Source organism: Aricia agestis, chromosome 2, assembly GCF_905147365.1.
Source record: "Aricia agestis chromosome 2, ilAriAges1.1, whole genome shotgun sequence".
Classification (NCBI taxonomy): Eukaryota; Metazoa; Arthropoda; class Insecta; order Lepidoptera; family Lycaenidae; genus Aricia; species Aricia agestis.
Window position 1 is genome coordinate 11,321,025 of NC_056407.1, and position 17,820 is coordinate 11,338,844.

The 17,820-nt window shown below is 37.1% G+C and overlaps 1 protein-coding gene across 1 annotated transcript; it reads right to left on the bottom strand.

The window, feature by feature from the left end:
• Positions 1-7,449: 7,449 nt before the first annotated feature.
• Positions 7,450-16,317, bottom strand: LOC121738802 (leucine-rich PPR motif-containing protein, mitochondrial). The gene is made up of 9 exons (XM_042131055.1): positions 16,047-16,317; positions 15,710-15,894; positions 15,366-15,564; positions 14,718-15,036; positions 12,656-14,209; positions 10,971-11,207; positions 9,218-9,364; positions 8,267-8,975; positions 7,450-8,179 (listed from the first exon to the last, which is right to left on the bottom strand). Exons 1-9 carry the CDS (start codon positions 16,178-16,180, stop codon positions 7,773-7,775), a joined length of 3,891 nt encoding a protein of 1,296 aa, XP_041986989.1. The 5' UTR covers positions 16,181-16,317; the 3' UTR covers positions 7,450-7,772.
• Positions 16,318-17,820: the final 1,503 nt, after the last annotated feature.

Below are 17,820 nucleotides of genomic sequence, written 5' to 3' on the forward strand. Positions count from 1 at the left end.
TAGCGAAATACGAATTTAAGTTTTGAAGTTTTCACTTTTCGCGCCATTTTTGCTTTTCCTCCTTCTTGGTTTCTTTTTTTTCATAAGAAATGAAAAAGAAAGTGATTGCTAGTGTCAAGCAAGTGTCAACTGTCAAGTACCTATTAAAATTTTAAGGTGGCCATACACGGGACAATTATCGTAACGATTTATCTCATCGATGTTAAAATCGAACGACAAATTGTACGTGTGTAGCAATATCGCAAACGATTTTACGTTCAAAAGATCGATTGGACGATTTTCTTGACGATCGATCGAAAATTAAATGTAATTAATTCAAAATTTTGACATAATCATCCCCATACATCATCTGTCAAAATCTCCATTAAATTGAATTAAATTGAAGGTAAATCGGCCTGTTTCTGACAGAGACATGATACTTACAACCATCTTACAACTAGACTGTGCACTGTGGCGCAAAAAAACGGTCCGAGTGAGAGGGCCCCCGGTGGTAGTGTGTCTCTTTCTAATGTGGTGACCATGACCAAACAGCAACATATGAGACTACTTAACTATTCAAATTCAGGTATTCTGATATCCGTCCTACCTAACTACAGGTATGTACCTAATTTATTTAAAAGTAAATAATCAGCCAAGTGCGTGTTGGACTCGCGCATGAAGGATTCCGTAGCGTTATTAAGTCAAAGTTGAAAAATATTGTTTCCCACACGGACGTAAAAAAGTACGGACGTAACCTTCTCTAATCACGAGTGAAGCCTAGTTATGGCCGCCCGTGTAGGACGTGTGCGTGATATGAGGGTTGCCATATAAATCATAAATTTCCCTACTTTTAAATTTTGTAAACTCAGACAAGTTAAATGTATTTTTTATACTTAAACATATTTTTATGTTTTTTTCGCTTTAGAAATGTAAGCGGTTGTTAAAGATGTCATAATGAAAATATTATTTTTATGACACTATAGATAGAAAAAAAAAACACATATTACGTACAGAGAAGTATATTATTTACATAACATTATTAGTAATAATGATTATGTACAAACATTTACAATAATAAAATTATTACTAGCTATTTGACCGAGCTTTGCTCGGTATTCGATAAAATACGAATAAAATGACATTTTCTAAAAATAATTCCTAGCTAGACAGATTTATCGCCCCCGAAACCTATATAAGAAACCTGTATACGAAAAGATATAAGATACTTAAGCCCCGTAACCCGTTTCATCAAACAATCAAGTAATATTAAATAAATAATGGCTTGTTAAATCAGTTAACGGCCTGTTAGAGCTATCGAGAGTTCTACCATGCGCTAACGTCAAATCAAATCACCTAACATGGTGTTAAATTTATTCCTGGTCTAGAGGTCCATTCAATATTTTCATTCCTACTAGGTCTCAATGACGCTCGGGTGACTACACCAATAGCACCTTCCCTCCCCTACTACTGAAGGAAATCTAAGACAACAATTTTATCTATGGACGCTTCACACCACGTCAGTCTGACCCCGTGCTAAGTACCTGAAGGATTTGTGTTACGGGTACCAGACAACGGAAATATATTTAATACTGTTATACTATACATATATTTAAGATTTTTATTATATGATACACATATTTAATACACACCCATGACCCAGGAACTTTGAAAACTTTTTGTTCCGTCGGCAGGATTCGAACCCGCGACTCCCGGCTTGAGCCACCGACAGCCCACCCACTGAGCCACAGAGGTCGTCAAACAACAGTTATATCCACTTTTGTAAATTAAGAAATTAATAGGGGTGTAGACTATTTTTAGGAAATATATTTATTTTACAGATGTACCATCAAGGAAGTTGATTCCTATGCAACTGACAGACCAACGTTATTTGGTCGAATACTTATGTCAATTCAATGTTAATTGTGATCTGTCGGCTGGGTTTGACGTAACGCAACCAAACTACTTATGTCCCCGATTTGCATAGGAATCAACTTCTCTGATAGTACATAAGTATTTTGTTACACCTAAAAATATGTATAAAAAATAAATACACTCTTATTTCAATTTAAAAAAATCACTTATTAAATATAAAAAATATTATAAAGTTATTAAGTAAAATATGTCCATTTTTGGTAATTCTATAATACAAACTCTCAAAAAAACAATAATTTGTATTAGATTTCGTTTACTGTCTACACCAATATTATTGTATTCCTGCCTAATTACTGGTCAATAGTATGCTAAATACTTATATGACACTAATAAAAGACAATAAAATTAATTATTTGATTATTTAAAAATAATTTAAAATTTTCCCCGGTTTGGGGAAAATTTCCCCACTTTGTTATGGACATTACTGACCTGTTGAAGTTGAATTAATATTTACATTATTTTATCAAAATACTTTAAAAATATGTTATCTTACCTATGAAATATTATTCCTTGATGTTTTTTGTGTAAGGTTGTATTGTTCTTGCACCATTTTACAACACAAGATGGCATATTTATTTTTATTTATGAATGACAAAGATGTGTCACCGCGATGCAGTCTAATTGCGTAATGGCGGTACGATCGGCTTATTACAGTGCTAGTGTTCGTGCAAGATGTGTACATATGATCGCCTGGGCTTATTAAGGGTGCTTCACTCATTTCTTAATGGCGATCCGTCCGTATTTTTTTTACGTCCGTGGTTTCCCATATAAAACACAGTTTGTAAATTGTGTTTTGTATGGGAGCCCCCCATAAATATTTATTTAATTTCAATTTTTTTACCTATTAATTATTATTGAAATAAACTTATGGATTTTATGAGTACTTCAAGTCCCTACCTTTAGCCATCCATACTTATTATACATATATATATATTAAAATGTGTCTGTCTGTCTGTCCGTCTGTCTGTTACCTCTTCACGCTCAAACCGAACCGATTTTTATGAAATTTGGCATTGAGATACTTTGAGTCCCGGGAAAGGATAGAATACTTTTTATCCCGGAAAAATGTACGGTTCCCGCGCGATATACGAATTTTCGCGCAACGGAGTTCCGGGCGTTATCTAGTTATTGATAACGAGTCTAGCTACAGCGGTAATATATAGGCGGTATAGGCGGCGGTTTCCGATAGTAAAAGCAGAGACCAGCCATAAAAAATTAAAGCCAGGATTTATTTGGCTAGCACCAACTCAAAAGAAATCCAGAGCTTCATTAATTACTTTTCTTACTTGACACTTTTCATGCCATTTGGTGCATCTCCAATAATTCAAATTCATGGTTACCCTAAAGATTATGATTGTTGTTTTTACTTTCCCGTAGAAGGAATAGCAACTACCTACTCATTATTGCACCCTGTCACCTTTCACGCGACAATAATTCACCGTTTTTCATAAAAACATAATAAACTTTATTACGAAAAAGGACTTTTTTGTGTTGCAAATCGAAACACGAAAAACAACCAAACAACCAAAGCAAATCGCCATCTTACATTCAGTATTACCAGTAACAAAATATCTAATTACCACAGATACTGTTGCTCAGTTTTGAATTATATTTTCGAGTACAATCAACTGATTTATTATATCCTAAGATCCGACCGTAAAATTCTGCATGAATCGTTTTTTCGATCAAATATATTTTAAAATAATCCTTAGAACGTATAGAATGGATTAATGTTGGGTTGCCTTGTTAAAAGTAGCCGCAAGTACCTCTAATTAAGCAAAATGAAAGCCCGTAATACAAACTTGCGTGTATTCAATAGAAAAGTAATAGAATTAAGAAGGAATGACATTGAGGAATGACAGGACAATACACATAAAAATAAAAACGCCTGTTAAATAAAAATAGCAATCTTGCGAGTTCTTGACGTCCTCAAATAATGCCAGGCATAATAATTGTAGGCCTGAACATTTGTCATATACAAAAGTGATGGCAACCCCAGTTTGCGGCTATCGTGCAACTGGCAACCATGGATATTCATGTACAAGATGCATAAAACTTTAATTTGGTATCAAAATTATTAAAAAAATCGATGCTTCAATTTTGATGATGAACTATGTCTGTTTACGGGCTGGCAACCCTAGGTTGCGGCCGACTTAGAGCTGGCAACCATTTATACCTTATTTTCTCACGCAATGTTCTCACGTCATTTTCTTTCAAATGATGTAAAATTTACTGAAAAAAAATATACATGCAAATTATGATGAACATTACTTTTTTTACGTCCGTGCATTCAACTTAATTAGAGCTACTTTTGACAAGGCAACCTAACATTAATCCATTCTATACGTTCTAAAGCACGGACGTAAAAAAAGTATTCTAAAGATTATTTTAAAATATATCGAAAAAAACGATTCCTGCAGGATTTTACGGTCGGATCCAATACTATTAATTATTAAAACTGTACAATTTCGTTTAAACACGTTTCCAAGTTTACGAAACGTTCGTATTGGCAAATTATTAAAAAGAAAAGTATTTCATTTTTTAAGCATTTTTATCAAAAGAAATGATTAGGTGAGCTGGAAAGAAGTCAGACAAGGGCACACTACCAGCGGGAACGCTCTCGCTCGGACCGCTTTTTGCTAGCTACCACTTAGAGGGAAATACCTACCGTATTACTAAAGAAATAGAACTAGATCAAAATCGGTCCACCCGTTTGGATGCTACGATGCCACAGACAGACAGACAGACCGACAGACAGACACGTCAAACTTATAACACCCCTCTTTTTTGTCGGGGGTTAATAAAATAGAGGAAAATGTTGAAAAAAACGGGGGAAATTGTATGAAAGGGCTTATTTGAACGCACTAATCTCAAGAACTACTGGTCCGATTTGAAAAATTCTTTCAGTGTTAGATAGCCCATTGATTGAGAAAGGCTATAGGCTATATTTTATTACGCTAAGACTAATGGTAGCAAATAAATAGAGGAAAATGTGGAAAAAACGGGGGAAATTATATGAAAGGGCTTATTTGAACGCACTAATCTCAAGAACTACTGGTCCGATTTGAAAAATTCTTTCAGTGTTAGATAGTCCATTTATCGAGAAAGGCTATAGGCTATATTTTATCTTAGATAGGATTAGAAAGGCTATAGGCTATATTTTATACTAGCTGTTGCCCGCGACTTCGTCCGCGTGGACTTCAGTTTATAGCGCGCGGGCGGGCGGGCGGGCGGGCGGGCGGGCGGGCAGGCAGGCGGGCAGGCAGGCGGGCAGGCAGGCGGGCGGGCAGGCAGGCAGGCAGGCAGGCAGGCAGGCAGGCAGGCAGGCAGGCAGGCAGGCAGGCAGGCAGGCAGGCAGGCAGGCAGGCAGGCAGGCAGGCAGGCAGGCAGGCAGGCAGGCAGGCAGGCAGGCAGGCAGGCAGGCAGGCAGGCAGGCAGGCAGGCAGGCAGGCAGGCAGGCAGGCAGGCAGGCAGGCAGGCAGGCAGGCAGGCAGGCAGGCAGGCAGGCAGGCAGGCAGGCAGGCAGGCAGGCAGGCAGGCAGGCAGGCAGGCAGGCAGGCAGGCAGGCAGGCAGGCAGGCAGGCAGGCAGGCAGGCAGGCAGGCAGGCAGGCAGGCAGGCAGGCAGGCAGGCAGGCAGGCAGGCAGGCAGGCAGGCAGGCAGGCAGGCAGGCAGGCAGGCAGGCAGGCAGGCAGGCAGGCAGGCAGGCAGGCAGGCAGGCAGGCAGGCAGGCAGGCAGGCAGGCAGGCAGGCAGGCAGGCAGGCAGGCAGGCAGGCAGGCAGGCAGGCAGGCAGGCAGGCAGGCAGGCAGGCAGGCAGGCAGGCAGGCAGGCAGGCAGGCAGGCAGGCAGGCAGGCAGGCAGGCAGGCAGGCAGGCAGGCAGGCAGGCAGGCAGGCAGGCAGGCAGGCAGGCAGGCAGGCAGGCAGGCAGGCAGGCAGGCAGGCAGGCAGGCAGGCAGGCAGACACCTCTTTTTTGTCGGGGGTTAAAAAATGGAAAAGTATTAAAAAATTAAGGGGTCCCCATACGTACAGCTGAAATTGAATGGGCCTCACTGATTGGTTCACACTCGGTGTTGCCGGCCGGAAACTACCAACGAAAATTGGTTTGGACGAAATCCATCGTATAGTTTTTTTTATACGTCATAAATGGTAAACCTTAATTAAACTTTCATTAAATAAACTGAAACATAAAAATAAATCAAAACTCTTTTAATTTCATAAAAATAAACCTTATTGCTGCTGCGCAACCCTTCATGGGCGAGTCCAACTCGCACTTGGCCGGTTTTTTATTATTTTTGTGGAAGTTTAGAATACCACGAAGTTTTCAAGAATTTATAGGACCGCCTTTTTAGATTTTTATTAATTTTAAAGTTGAAAAATCAAGACTTACCTGCTGGAATGAAAATTTATCACATTCGACGTTTTTTTTGTTAGGTACTTACTTGCCTTTATATTAGGAAGCAGATTTTTTTATGCATGAAAGTATAATAATAATTAATGAGCTTGAAACAATGATGAAAAACTCAAAGTTTAAGTACAATATCATTGGCTTGAAAATACAAAAAAAATATTTACAAAAAAAAGTATAGGTACTGGTGCAATTAAACCTTGCTGCCAAATTTTTGCCAGGGCGTATCATTAGGAGCATAGACTTAATATATTAGCATTATAGGTTTATGATTAGGAGCATAGACTTAATATATACTGTATGCTTATGGTTAGGAGAGTCCATTTTACCAAAAAAAATTGGGTGCTATATTTTTTTATTGACATATTTTATCCCATTTAAAATCGTTGCAGAACGGTCACTCGCGGCGCGGGGGAATTAGCGGGGGTAACGCGGGAAGAGGCGCGCGCGCGGGGTCACATCACGCGCGGGCGACGCGTCGTATCCATTAATTGTAGTGATTTTTAGGATAACTTTCGGAAGCTATTTCTCAACATTTTAGTACTGAGAGAAAGTCATGACAGGCGGGAAATTTTTCTAAACGCAATCACGTATAAAAGGTGTATTTTTTTCTTACGCTTATTACATTTTAAATAATCTTAACGCTTATTACATTTTAAATATTGTCACCTTGCACATTTTTATCTTGAACTAATAAAGTTCTCATACTTTTTATTTCAGTTATAAATTTTCCCGCCTGTCATGACTTTTATTTCTTTATTTTATCAATTAAATTCTCTTTGATATACTTAAGCTATTAAGCTATCTAAAATTTTTTTTGGACGTCACTTTCCTGACCAACCTGTATATACTTCTGCGGCAGTAACGACACGTGCGAGTGTTTATAACACAGAACACTCAGCCATACATGCCGCGTCGGGACTCGGGCAGTGGGCAGTGGCAGCAGTATGAGCAGTGGCAGCGCGAGTGACTATATTTCATGAAGCTATATTAGCTTCATGGACTATTTACATTCTTGCGCTGGCCACTTCCCTGCCTGACAGGACTGAATGTAAATGGCCCATGAGAATAGCTAAGAACTGTTTGGAAGAATTACAAATAAAAGATCAAAATTGCTACAATAATTTATTTTTAATGGTGGAAAGTACGACACAATAAGTACTTTTTCTTTTTATAGTTACCGACATAACGTAAATGCAATATATACTGCAGTGTTACTTATTACAGAAACAATTCAATAGTAATAATCCAAAATTAGTTTTAATAATATCGTTCTAAAAAAGGTGATGGCAATCCCACAGTGATTTTCATAAAATTATTTCTTACTTTCAAAACGGTTATTATTAAAAATGTCATTCAATATTTAAAGAAGAACTAACGCATCGATAATAATATCATAATTATCAGGTATCTACATACTTATAAAAATCTATGTTTATAAATATTGTTAATCTTATACAATGCCAAGTGCTTTGTTCAATCTATCAATACTAGTTTTGTTTATGTCATCCAATGTTAGGCCCATACCGTATGCACGATCTAAGCATTCCTTTGCTTTCTGTAGCTCATTTTCACCGACGTAATAATTAATTAATCTGGAGAAAGCGTTCCCTTTGGATGCGTTTGATATTTTTGGGCTCGAGTTTAGATTTTCTATCATCTTTTCAATAATTTGCGGTTGTTTTCTCTCGTGAGCCACTTGAAGGAGTCGTCTGAAAATAACGGAGTCTGAATCTACTAAATGTTTGTTCCAAATATTATTTGCCTCGGTGTCTTTGCCACTCAGAAGTAACTCCATCCACAGCAAATTCGCCGGCAATTTAAAACCTTTCGAAGCAGCGATGTCTGCAATTTTTTCACCTGAAAGCATGATAATTTACGTCATTATTTTTATTATATATTAAACCCAAACAAATAATGATACTATTAACTAAGCGTGAAACCTACATTTGCTCAACATGTCTGGACTTTGTACAACTTTGGATAACGCAACACTTTTTGGGAATTGTCTGACAATTTCATCTATGTTTTTGTTTGCATCTGGCGATTCGGCGGATGCAAATAATCGGTCAACGTGTTGAGTACCAGATCCACTGTTGAATTTGGCAAGAGTCAATTTGTCCTCATGTGCTACTTTTTTGAGCATCGGTTCCGACAGGTGGTTACCAATTTCTTGGATTTTTTCCATATTGCCATTTTCTGCTAGCTTCTTGAGTAAATACTTTATGACAGTCGCTCTAGGTATGTTGCCTTCTTTCATGCCTACAAGTGTACAATCAAATGCGTCGTCAATTTTCCCTTCATCTAGGAGGTTTTGAAGCTTTTCTGTTATGTTAACTCTAGAAGTTTGCTTCTGTTGCTCAGTTTCTTTGTTTACCGCCGGCTCTTGTCTTGGTTTTTCCTGTTGAGTTTGTTGAGGAATCACGAAGGGCACGTCCCTCCTTTTTGCTTTTAGATGATTGCCCAGGTATACCAGGAACTGGTCGCTGGGGACTTCCCCGTCCTCCTGTAAAACTGTCCACAGTCCCAGGGCCTTCTCTGTTTCGTCAGCTTTACAATATGTCACTAGGAGATGATAGAAAATCTTCGAGCGATCGATGTGCGACAGTTCTTTGGTCGCTTCCAAAAGGCCTTCTAGGTACTCCGATTTACCCTCCTGTAAAACGATTTATAATTTAAATTAGTTCCGATATTATTAAATATAATCTATTACTAAAAAAAAATGGTCTTTACGTTGATGTAATCATTATGCATAATATTATGTATTTATTAGTACGATCAAAGAGGTCTATTCATAGACAAAGTTTGACAGAATCCGACCAAATTACGCAGGTTTGCCTATGAATCGAATTAGAGTTTTGAGGCAGAGATGAGAATAATACATGAAGTGTATCTTACGTTAACATATCTCTGGCAAGCATCTTCAAGACGTCGGTTTCTCGTATGTAGACCGGGAGTTTCAAGAATTCGTCGAGCCTGCCTTAATCGCCCACATTCCACAAACGCCAAAACTAAGTCATGTAGTATATTGACTTCACCATGGATCTGTAAGTATAATTGTAATATTTTATTAACCCCCGACAAAAAAGAGGGGTGTTATAAGTTTGACGTGTCTGTCTGTCTGTTTGTCTGTGTGTTTATCTGTCCGTGGCATCGTAGCATCCAAACGGGTGGACCGATTTTGATGTAGATTTTTTTATTTTGAAGCTGGCATGATCGAGAGTGTTCTTAGCTATAATTCATCATCATCAGCCTACTCAGTGCTGGACAATAAGGGTTTATCTGGTTCATGAAAGGCCGTTAGCAACTTGTAGTCGTTTGATGGGTTTTATATTTCATTCAAGTTCGTGACATTTGTGAATATACAATATACATATACACATAATAATGGAAAATTGACCTGGTGCTGCAGCATCACCTGGTAATCAATAGGATATCCAACTCCTCGCCAACTTAGAGCAGAGGTTTCGTGTTTGGGCTCATTTTAATTGCGACAATCAGTAAGAAGTAGATAAACAGTAAATATTTGCATGCAACATCACCTGGATTCTATAGGAACCGAGCTTCGTATGAAACCAAAGTGGAGGTTTCATGTTTGGGCTCATATTAACGGCCTCATTGAAAAGGACATTGATAGATGGAAATCATGAGAATATGATTCTGTTGATAGGAATTATTCTGCACTATAACCAACACAAGCTTAAAAAGTATGAAATAAAATAAAATTAAGAAATTTAAAAAAACCCCCGCCAAACAACTTTAAGAAGTAATGAAATAATATTTACTGCCTTTAGGTTCAAATAATTCCTAACTTGTGTAAAGTAATATTTTAGTCCATAATTTGTTGTCAAGGTGTGTCGGGGGACCGCTAATGTAGATGTTTGATTTGAGATTTCACATATAACATTTCACAGTGAACGGAATGGAGATAAATAATCAGCGACTTGGTGGTTGTAGGTTGTAGTATACTTGGCGGTTCCCCGACACACCGTGAAAACAATTATGGACTAAAATATTACTTTACACAAGTTAGGAATTATTTGAACTTAAAGGCAGTAAATATTATTTCATTACTTCTTAAAGTTGTTTGGCGGGGGTTTTTTAAATTTCTTAATTTAATTTTATTTCATACTTTTTAAACTTGTGTTGGTTATAGTGCAGAATAATTCCTATCAACAGAATCATATTCTCATGATTTCCATCTATCAATGTCCTTTTCAATGAGGCCGTTAATATGAGCCCAAACATGAAACCTCCACTTTGGTTTCATACGAAGCTCGGTAAACTCAACAGTCTTACGGCGCTATATACCAATAACATTAAAATAATTGGCCAAGTGCGAGTCTGACTCGCGTACATAGGGTTCCGTGCCGCTATAGAGAAAAAATAAAAATTGTGTTTTTTGTATGGGAGCCCCCCTTAATTCTTTATTTTATTTAAATATATTTATTAATTTTTAAAGTACACATCTAATTAAGGTGACGCTGAGCCACTTGCCCATACAAAAGTGAAAAAAAATTTCACAGTGAACTCTCTATAAAGAACATGTACCCACCCTAAAGAATTATTACTTAGTTATGTATAATTTCCGTCCAATTTAAAATTTTACCAATCCTTCCTACGGCACCGCTTATATCAACTAGATACATACCTGAGTGCTGAGGTCAGCCAGCCACTGCAATTTAGTCGCATCTTCCTTCATTATCAAAGCCTTCATGAGTTCTCCTTTCCAAGGTGTACTTCTATAGTGATTACAACAGTACTCGAACTCTTTGAGTGCTGCATCGAGGTCGTCTTTTACAATATGAACTTTAATTGACGGCCCAAGAATAACATTATTAGGTTCTACATATGAATTTTCGATAAGTAAACTTGTCATCTCCTTTATCTGCGAATAAAAAAATGAAATACTATTACAAACACTACTTACTGATATTAAAAATGTGAAAGTCTCTATCTGTGTTGGAGTACCCAGGGAAGGACACAGTTTCCGTTCCGCAAATGTATGAAAACGAATTTGGAAGCAATGGAACAAATTGATTTCCCCATACATATTGGATGTGCCATGAGTTATTAAAGAAACTATTTTGATTATTAAAAATATATATTTAACCCTTAACCACCTGTCATACGTCTCACAGACCCCACTGATATTATTTTTGTTAATATTTTAGCGCCGGAGTGTTGTATCGACTCGTTGGCTTTTGTACCTTTTTCCTGCGCCCCTAGCTATCGCCCAACGGCTCGACGAGGCTAGGCATGCATGCATTTATCTTATAAAGACTTGCGGGGGTCTGAGAGATCCCTGTCAGGAGGTTACGTAAGTTTTTTCAATTGTAATTTTTTTATTGTTTTGGAAATAATGGCTCTTAATTAAGTTCTTATTGAGCGTTGGTTGGACCAAGGCCTGACAGATGATGAAAACATACCGAACGACGAATGCAGCGATGTGGAGCCGGTCAAAAATAATCATAATATTGTATTGGAAGATAGTTCATAGTGGAGCGTCTGATTAGGAATGCGAAGAGCCAACTGCAGTGCAAAGAAGCTATACATCACAAAGCTATATTTCTTCGGAAAGTGACCAAGAGTTTTCATTTGAGGATGATGTACCAATTAGCGGAAATTCGATCTAGACCTAGGAAGAATGATTATTTAGCCAAAAATCACTTTAGTTGGTCATCTGCCCTGCCTGAAATTGCATTCTAGTGAACTTATCTGTGCAGCTACATAGACAAAATGTTGTTGAGAGAAAAAGAAAGAAGTTACATGTTTATGGAGAAACTGGCTAAACAGTTTACGAGATCGCTTAGGGCACATTGTGAAAGCAATGTGAAACTGTAACGTGATATGAAGAATCCTTCTTATTAACTTGACCCTCCAGCAGATATCCCATGCTGCAGCACTGATGAAGAGTGATTGGCAATTCGTAAAAACTGTTCCACTTTCTTAAGTATTAAAAAACATAAAACACAACACATGTGTTTTGAATGCTATGCTCCCATTTGCCTTGAATGCTCAGACAAGATCTGTCTTCACGGCCATAAAAAGATCTAAGTTTGGAGCCTGCAATTTTTTAGAATTAGTAACTATAATGAGTTTTATTATTTTTCGTATGTTTTATATATGTCGTAGGATGATTTGATAAATCCGTGTTTTCGCGAAATCCCTAGAATTTTCGCGAAAATTCTAGGGATTTCGCAAAAACACGGATTTATCAAATCATCCTACGACATATATATATTTATCGTATGTTTTATTGCCGGGGTCCCACAGACGTATGGCAGGTGGTTGTGTGACAATTATATGTGCTAGGTGGTTAAGGGTTAAACCTACCAATTTATCCTCCTTTTGTTCAGCTAAAACATTGAGCATTTGCCATGCTTTTGAATTTGCCATGTAATTATTGGTCGCGGGGTCTTGGCTTTTGTTTTCCGTGAGGTACTTCATAGCTTCATCATACTTGTTGGCTCGTACCAGTGCATATGCCATTAGTATTTTTTTGTAGCCATTTAAGTTAAAGTCTGGACTCTTAGCTGCCAGCTGAGCTTGGATGTCCTTGGCCTTTTCAACTTCTCCATTCTCACAGTAAAATTCAAACAGTTGTGCCAAAGTAGCATTTGATAATTCAAAGTTTGCTTCTTTTAACTGTTGCAGATAATTTGTTACTTTGTCAACATTCTTCTCCTGAATATAAAGTGAGAGCAACTGCTTGTACAGATTATTTAAGTAAGCATTTTCTTTTCCTTTTAGTTTTTCGATTAGGGTCTCCAATTCAGCTGAGGTGCGAGGGGCTTGTCTCCTGGCGTTACTATTTTCGAGAGGAGCGATTTCCAAATCCTGTGATGTTAACTGCGTAAGCAATTCTGATATTTTGGTTGTTAGTTCATTTCCTAAATATAGTTGTATATCTTCAGCTGATGCTGTGTTAATTCTGAGCCCCTTAGAGAGTACTTCACGTAGGAGTTCTTCTGTTAAATTATCTTTAGCAACAGCTTTAACACCAATCTTCACAATACGGCCGACCTCACTGCTATTATCAGTATCGTCTGATTGTGAGTCGTCTCCTACATCTTCTTGTGCTGGTTGGTAGTTCGAACTGGTTACATGTAAAATTTGAGCAAACGATTTTATGTCCTTCGTTTTACTTAAGGCTCCTATCAGTGACCGTGCAACTAGAGAAAACTGCCCCCTCGGTCGATATTGTAGGGCTATATTTGCAGCTTCTTGTATTTCACCCCTTTCCAGTGATTCCACCACTACATTTCTTGCAGCATGTATGATAGGTACATTTGTGATTTGAAGTTTAAGAAGAACATTCTGGGGTGTGTCTTTTTTAAGTAGAGGCGGTAATATATAATCTCTGATAGCTTCTCCCGTTGGTATCAAGTTTTCATAGCACATGGTCCTAACAATTTCCAAAAGTCCTTCTTCATCTCTTTCTTTACCCTTCTGGGCTAAGAGAGGCCAATAATAGTGCTGTCTTATTTCATATCCATCTTTCTGGAATTCCTTGAAAAGCTTTAGAGCCAACTCTGATTTTCCTAGTTGTAAAGAAGCTTCAGTAGCTATGTAAATCGCTGACGGAATTATGCCTTCACTCTGTAGTTCCCTGCAAGACTGTATAATTTTGTCTACCGGTATATTCAATTTTACTAGATGCTTGACATAAAAGGCTCCTTTAAACATTGTATCTTCAGTGTTGCCAACTTTTGCCATTGTTTGAACAACTTTTCTAGCAGCTGATTCAAGACCATTGTTGAGAAGCTTGTAGACAAGAATACACACTTCTTGATTGTAGCCAAGGGTTTTGTGTAAATGTGGGAATATTCTTTCCATTTTTTCTTCATGGCCTCCTAAAGCCAGATGCTCAATAATGTCCAATAGATCCTGTGAATTGAAAAAATTACATATAATAATTATTATAATAATAAAACAATTGATTATAATAAGGTCTTTTAATTATATAATTTGCTATAATTTTCCTGAAGTAAGTACCTATTTCTCATGCACATAGAAAACCCATTCATTACTGTTAATAACATAATTTTCTTTCTCAGCACGCTGCACATACATTTGGGCTTTTACCGAAAAGTGGGAATTTTGTTGAAAAAATTGGGACGTCCCGCCAAAATCGGGACATTTGGCAATGCTGATTTACGAGCCAAAAGGACCAAAAATATAATGTTTGTTGTATGGGAGCCCCTCCTAAATTTTAATATTAACTTTTGTTTTAAGTATTTGTTGATATAGCGGCACCAGAAATACATAATCTGTGACAGAAGTTTAGCTATAGCGGTTCTTAAGTTACAGTCTCGAGACAGATAGACAGAGGGACAGAGATTGAAGTCTCAGTAATAGGGTCCTGTTTTTTCCCTTTGGGTTGTTTAGTACTCACTCTGTCTGTCAGCAGGATGTCTTTTTCTTTTGCCATTGCCAATACATTTTCAACCCCATCAATGTCCCCCTTCTTGGCATAGCCACACGCTAACAGTCCATAGGTTCTGTTTGAAGGTGACAAACCAGCTCCTGCCATTGTCTCCAACACCGCCTTAGCTCCATCCGTATCACCATGGAAAGCATGGCCCATAACCAAAGCATTCAGCACTGGTTCGGAGACAGGCATATTCAGTTCTCTCATCTTCTCAAGGACTTTTGTGGCTCCCTCTACATCTCCTTCTTGACAGTAGCGCCACATTAATCTTTGGTATGTGACTCTGTGACAAAAATTTGCAATAGGTACACATTAACATCTAATTACACCAGTGCTGAATAAGAGACAAGTAGATGAAATCATGAAACATCTGGTTTCCTTTATTGTTTTTCATATATTTTATGACAGGAAATGCAAGTAATATTAATAAACATTTAGCAAATCAAAAGTGACTCTTTCAGTGCTGCTATTTTACAGTAAGCTTATGTACAAGTTACCCTTAAGTATCATCACTTTGTGTTTTTACACCCTGTATAAGTAGAAACCAACAAATAAGTCTTACAACAAATATAATATCTAGAGTATATAAAATTAATTAGCAGAAATACATACCGGTTAGGCTGTAGACCCTTCTTTTCCATCTCTTCTAAAAACTGTGCAGGAGAAAAGGCATGCTCATTTTCAAGATAAACTCTCAACAGTGCATTGTAATGAGATACATCCATAGGAACACCCCTTTCATTAAGAACATTCCATATCTTTTGCACCAGTAAAGTTCTTTGTTCAGGCAATTCTTCAGGTACAAGCTCACCTATAACATACCATTCAATTTGTTAACCTTTGCCTATAAGTAGGTAAGTAGTTTCTATTTTTATTTATCCAGACCTATTTTATCAACATTTTTTTAATAATATATAACACAGTTGAATTATAATATGATACTGAATTATAATTACCACAGCATCTGATAACGAGGAGTGATTGGGAACTTGTAATATCATTTTTAGATCTGATTTCGTCAAATACTTCATCAATGTCCCGTTTTGTAATCCGTCCAAATCTTTTAACTTCCGAGTCTATTTTTTGTAGTAAAGGCTCAAGAGATTCCTTCTTATTGGTTGCATAATCTCGCAAGAGTACACTTAAAAAGACACAAAATAAGATTAGACATAATACATAACAATATAACAATATACTGAAGAGATAAATGTAAATTCATATAACCAACAAAAACAAAATTGGATTGAAACACTCAATACATGAATTCACAGTATAAAATTGAATCAGACTTACTTATTAGCTGCTGTAACAGCTTTTGAATTTAATAGTAAATTGGCTTCAGCAGTCTTGGAAGAACTCAAAATAAGGGTTCTTGCCGCACCAGTAAAGTATCGAACGAACTTTGTTGATCGTAATAACGATGACATTTTGCAAATTTGTTAATGTAAAATATGCATGAACTCAATTGCTCTTTTTTAACCTAATTATTTCACAAACCTAAATCACAGTTCCCTTTAAGAAATCCAGAATTCAGCAGAAGAATTTTTTGAGGTTAGTTGTTATGTCACCAAAGAACTTCTTCATCATCTTTTTATGTAAATATTGTGTAAATAGGCTATAGGCGCTACAGCCCATAGATAAAGTATTATAGCCTATAACATGCACTGTACACGGCCCATGACGGGTGACGGGCCAACAATATATAGGTACTAGTAATCTGTGCGGGCCAATGGCCATGCATATTGCATCCGGGAGTTGACAACTTTTTAAAAATAGTTTTAAGCGCTTCAGTTGTTTACCTGTAAAATAATATTTTATTCATTATTATGCCCTAGAATGAGTAAAAAATTATTTTAAATACTGAATTCAAAATATGTCACAAAAACGCGGCATTATGGTCACGTGATGTGTGACGTCATCGTTCATGAAACAAAACAAGCGTAACAGAGCAAAAGTAAGTAATTGTTTAACCTAACAACTGTCTATTTTGTTTGACACTGAACGATGACGTCACTGCTTCAGATTAGCGTTTCCAATCACGTGATTTACAGTTAATAAATCCATTTTTTTAAATGTAAAATAAAATAAATCAATAATTATTTTTTCGTTATTTATATTGTTTTAGAGTTTTTATCAATAAATCTATAAAATTTAATAATTATTATTTTAAAATTTTAAACATACTGTCAACTCCCGGATTATTAACACGTTCGCTGTGAAAGTAAATATGGTATACCTAACGAAATGTGCGTTATGGGGCATAAAAACCTCAGAGTGTATATTTTCAGTGGTGCGTTAAGAGGCTTATCTCTATATAATAATATACTAAAGCCAATTTATATACTTTATCGGTTAACATTTGTCCCATCAAAAACATCCTGTAAAAAAACCAAGTCTCGCAACTCAATTTTTATACCGTAAAAGTTTATGAGATCCATGCAATACCAAGTCGGTTAATTTATTCAGTCCCTACCTAGAGGACCTTCTGTCTCAAGTTATAACGTAAGTTATTATAATATCAATATTATAAATCTTTTACGTTTTAAATAAATAGATCAACTTGGATTGGATCGCATGGAGCGCAATAGACTAAACAATCTAATAATATAATAATTATGTTTTTAAATTGTAAGATACATTGTGTTTTCATGCGATGTCCAAGTCGATTTATTTATTTAAAACGTAAAAGATTTTTAATATTGTTATGATAATAACTTACGTATTAAACACTTGACCGTTATTTGAAGCTTATTAATTGAGATAGGCACTTCCGTTTCCGCAGATTTTACCTCCTTTTCTTTCCTGAATGTTGGTAGCTCTGTCAACCTTGGTGCCATCATCGAGCAGGTAGAGGGAGAATTCCCGCTCGACTATCAGTGATGCCAGATTGGGGGGAATCCCCCCAAATTTGGGGGTTTTTTTAGGTGATGGGGGAAAATTGGGGGGAACAATTTTTTGGGGGGATTGTTGGAGGAAAAAATCTGGGAACAGACGGCGAAATCTAAGTACTATGGGCCCGTTTTTACCCTTTAGTTACGACTTACGGAACCATAAAAATGATCAAGGA

Bases quoted from the DNA above. Each gene is read 5' to 3' on its own strand.
- LOC121738802 (XM_042131055.1), bottom strand. From the start codon at position 16,180: ATGTCATCGTTATTACGATCAACAAAGTTCGTTCGATACTTTACTGGT. The intron at 15,037-15,365 runs GTATGTATTTCT...TTTTTGTCACAG, and splicing joins AAGGGTCTACAGCCTAACCG to AGTCACATACCAAAGATTAA. The intron at 14,210-14,717 runs GTGAGTACTAAA...TTCAATTCACAG, and splicing joins ACATCCTGCTGACAGACAGA to GATCTATTGGACATTATTGA.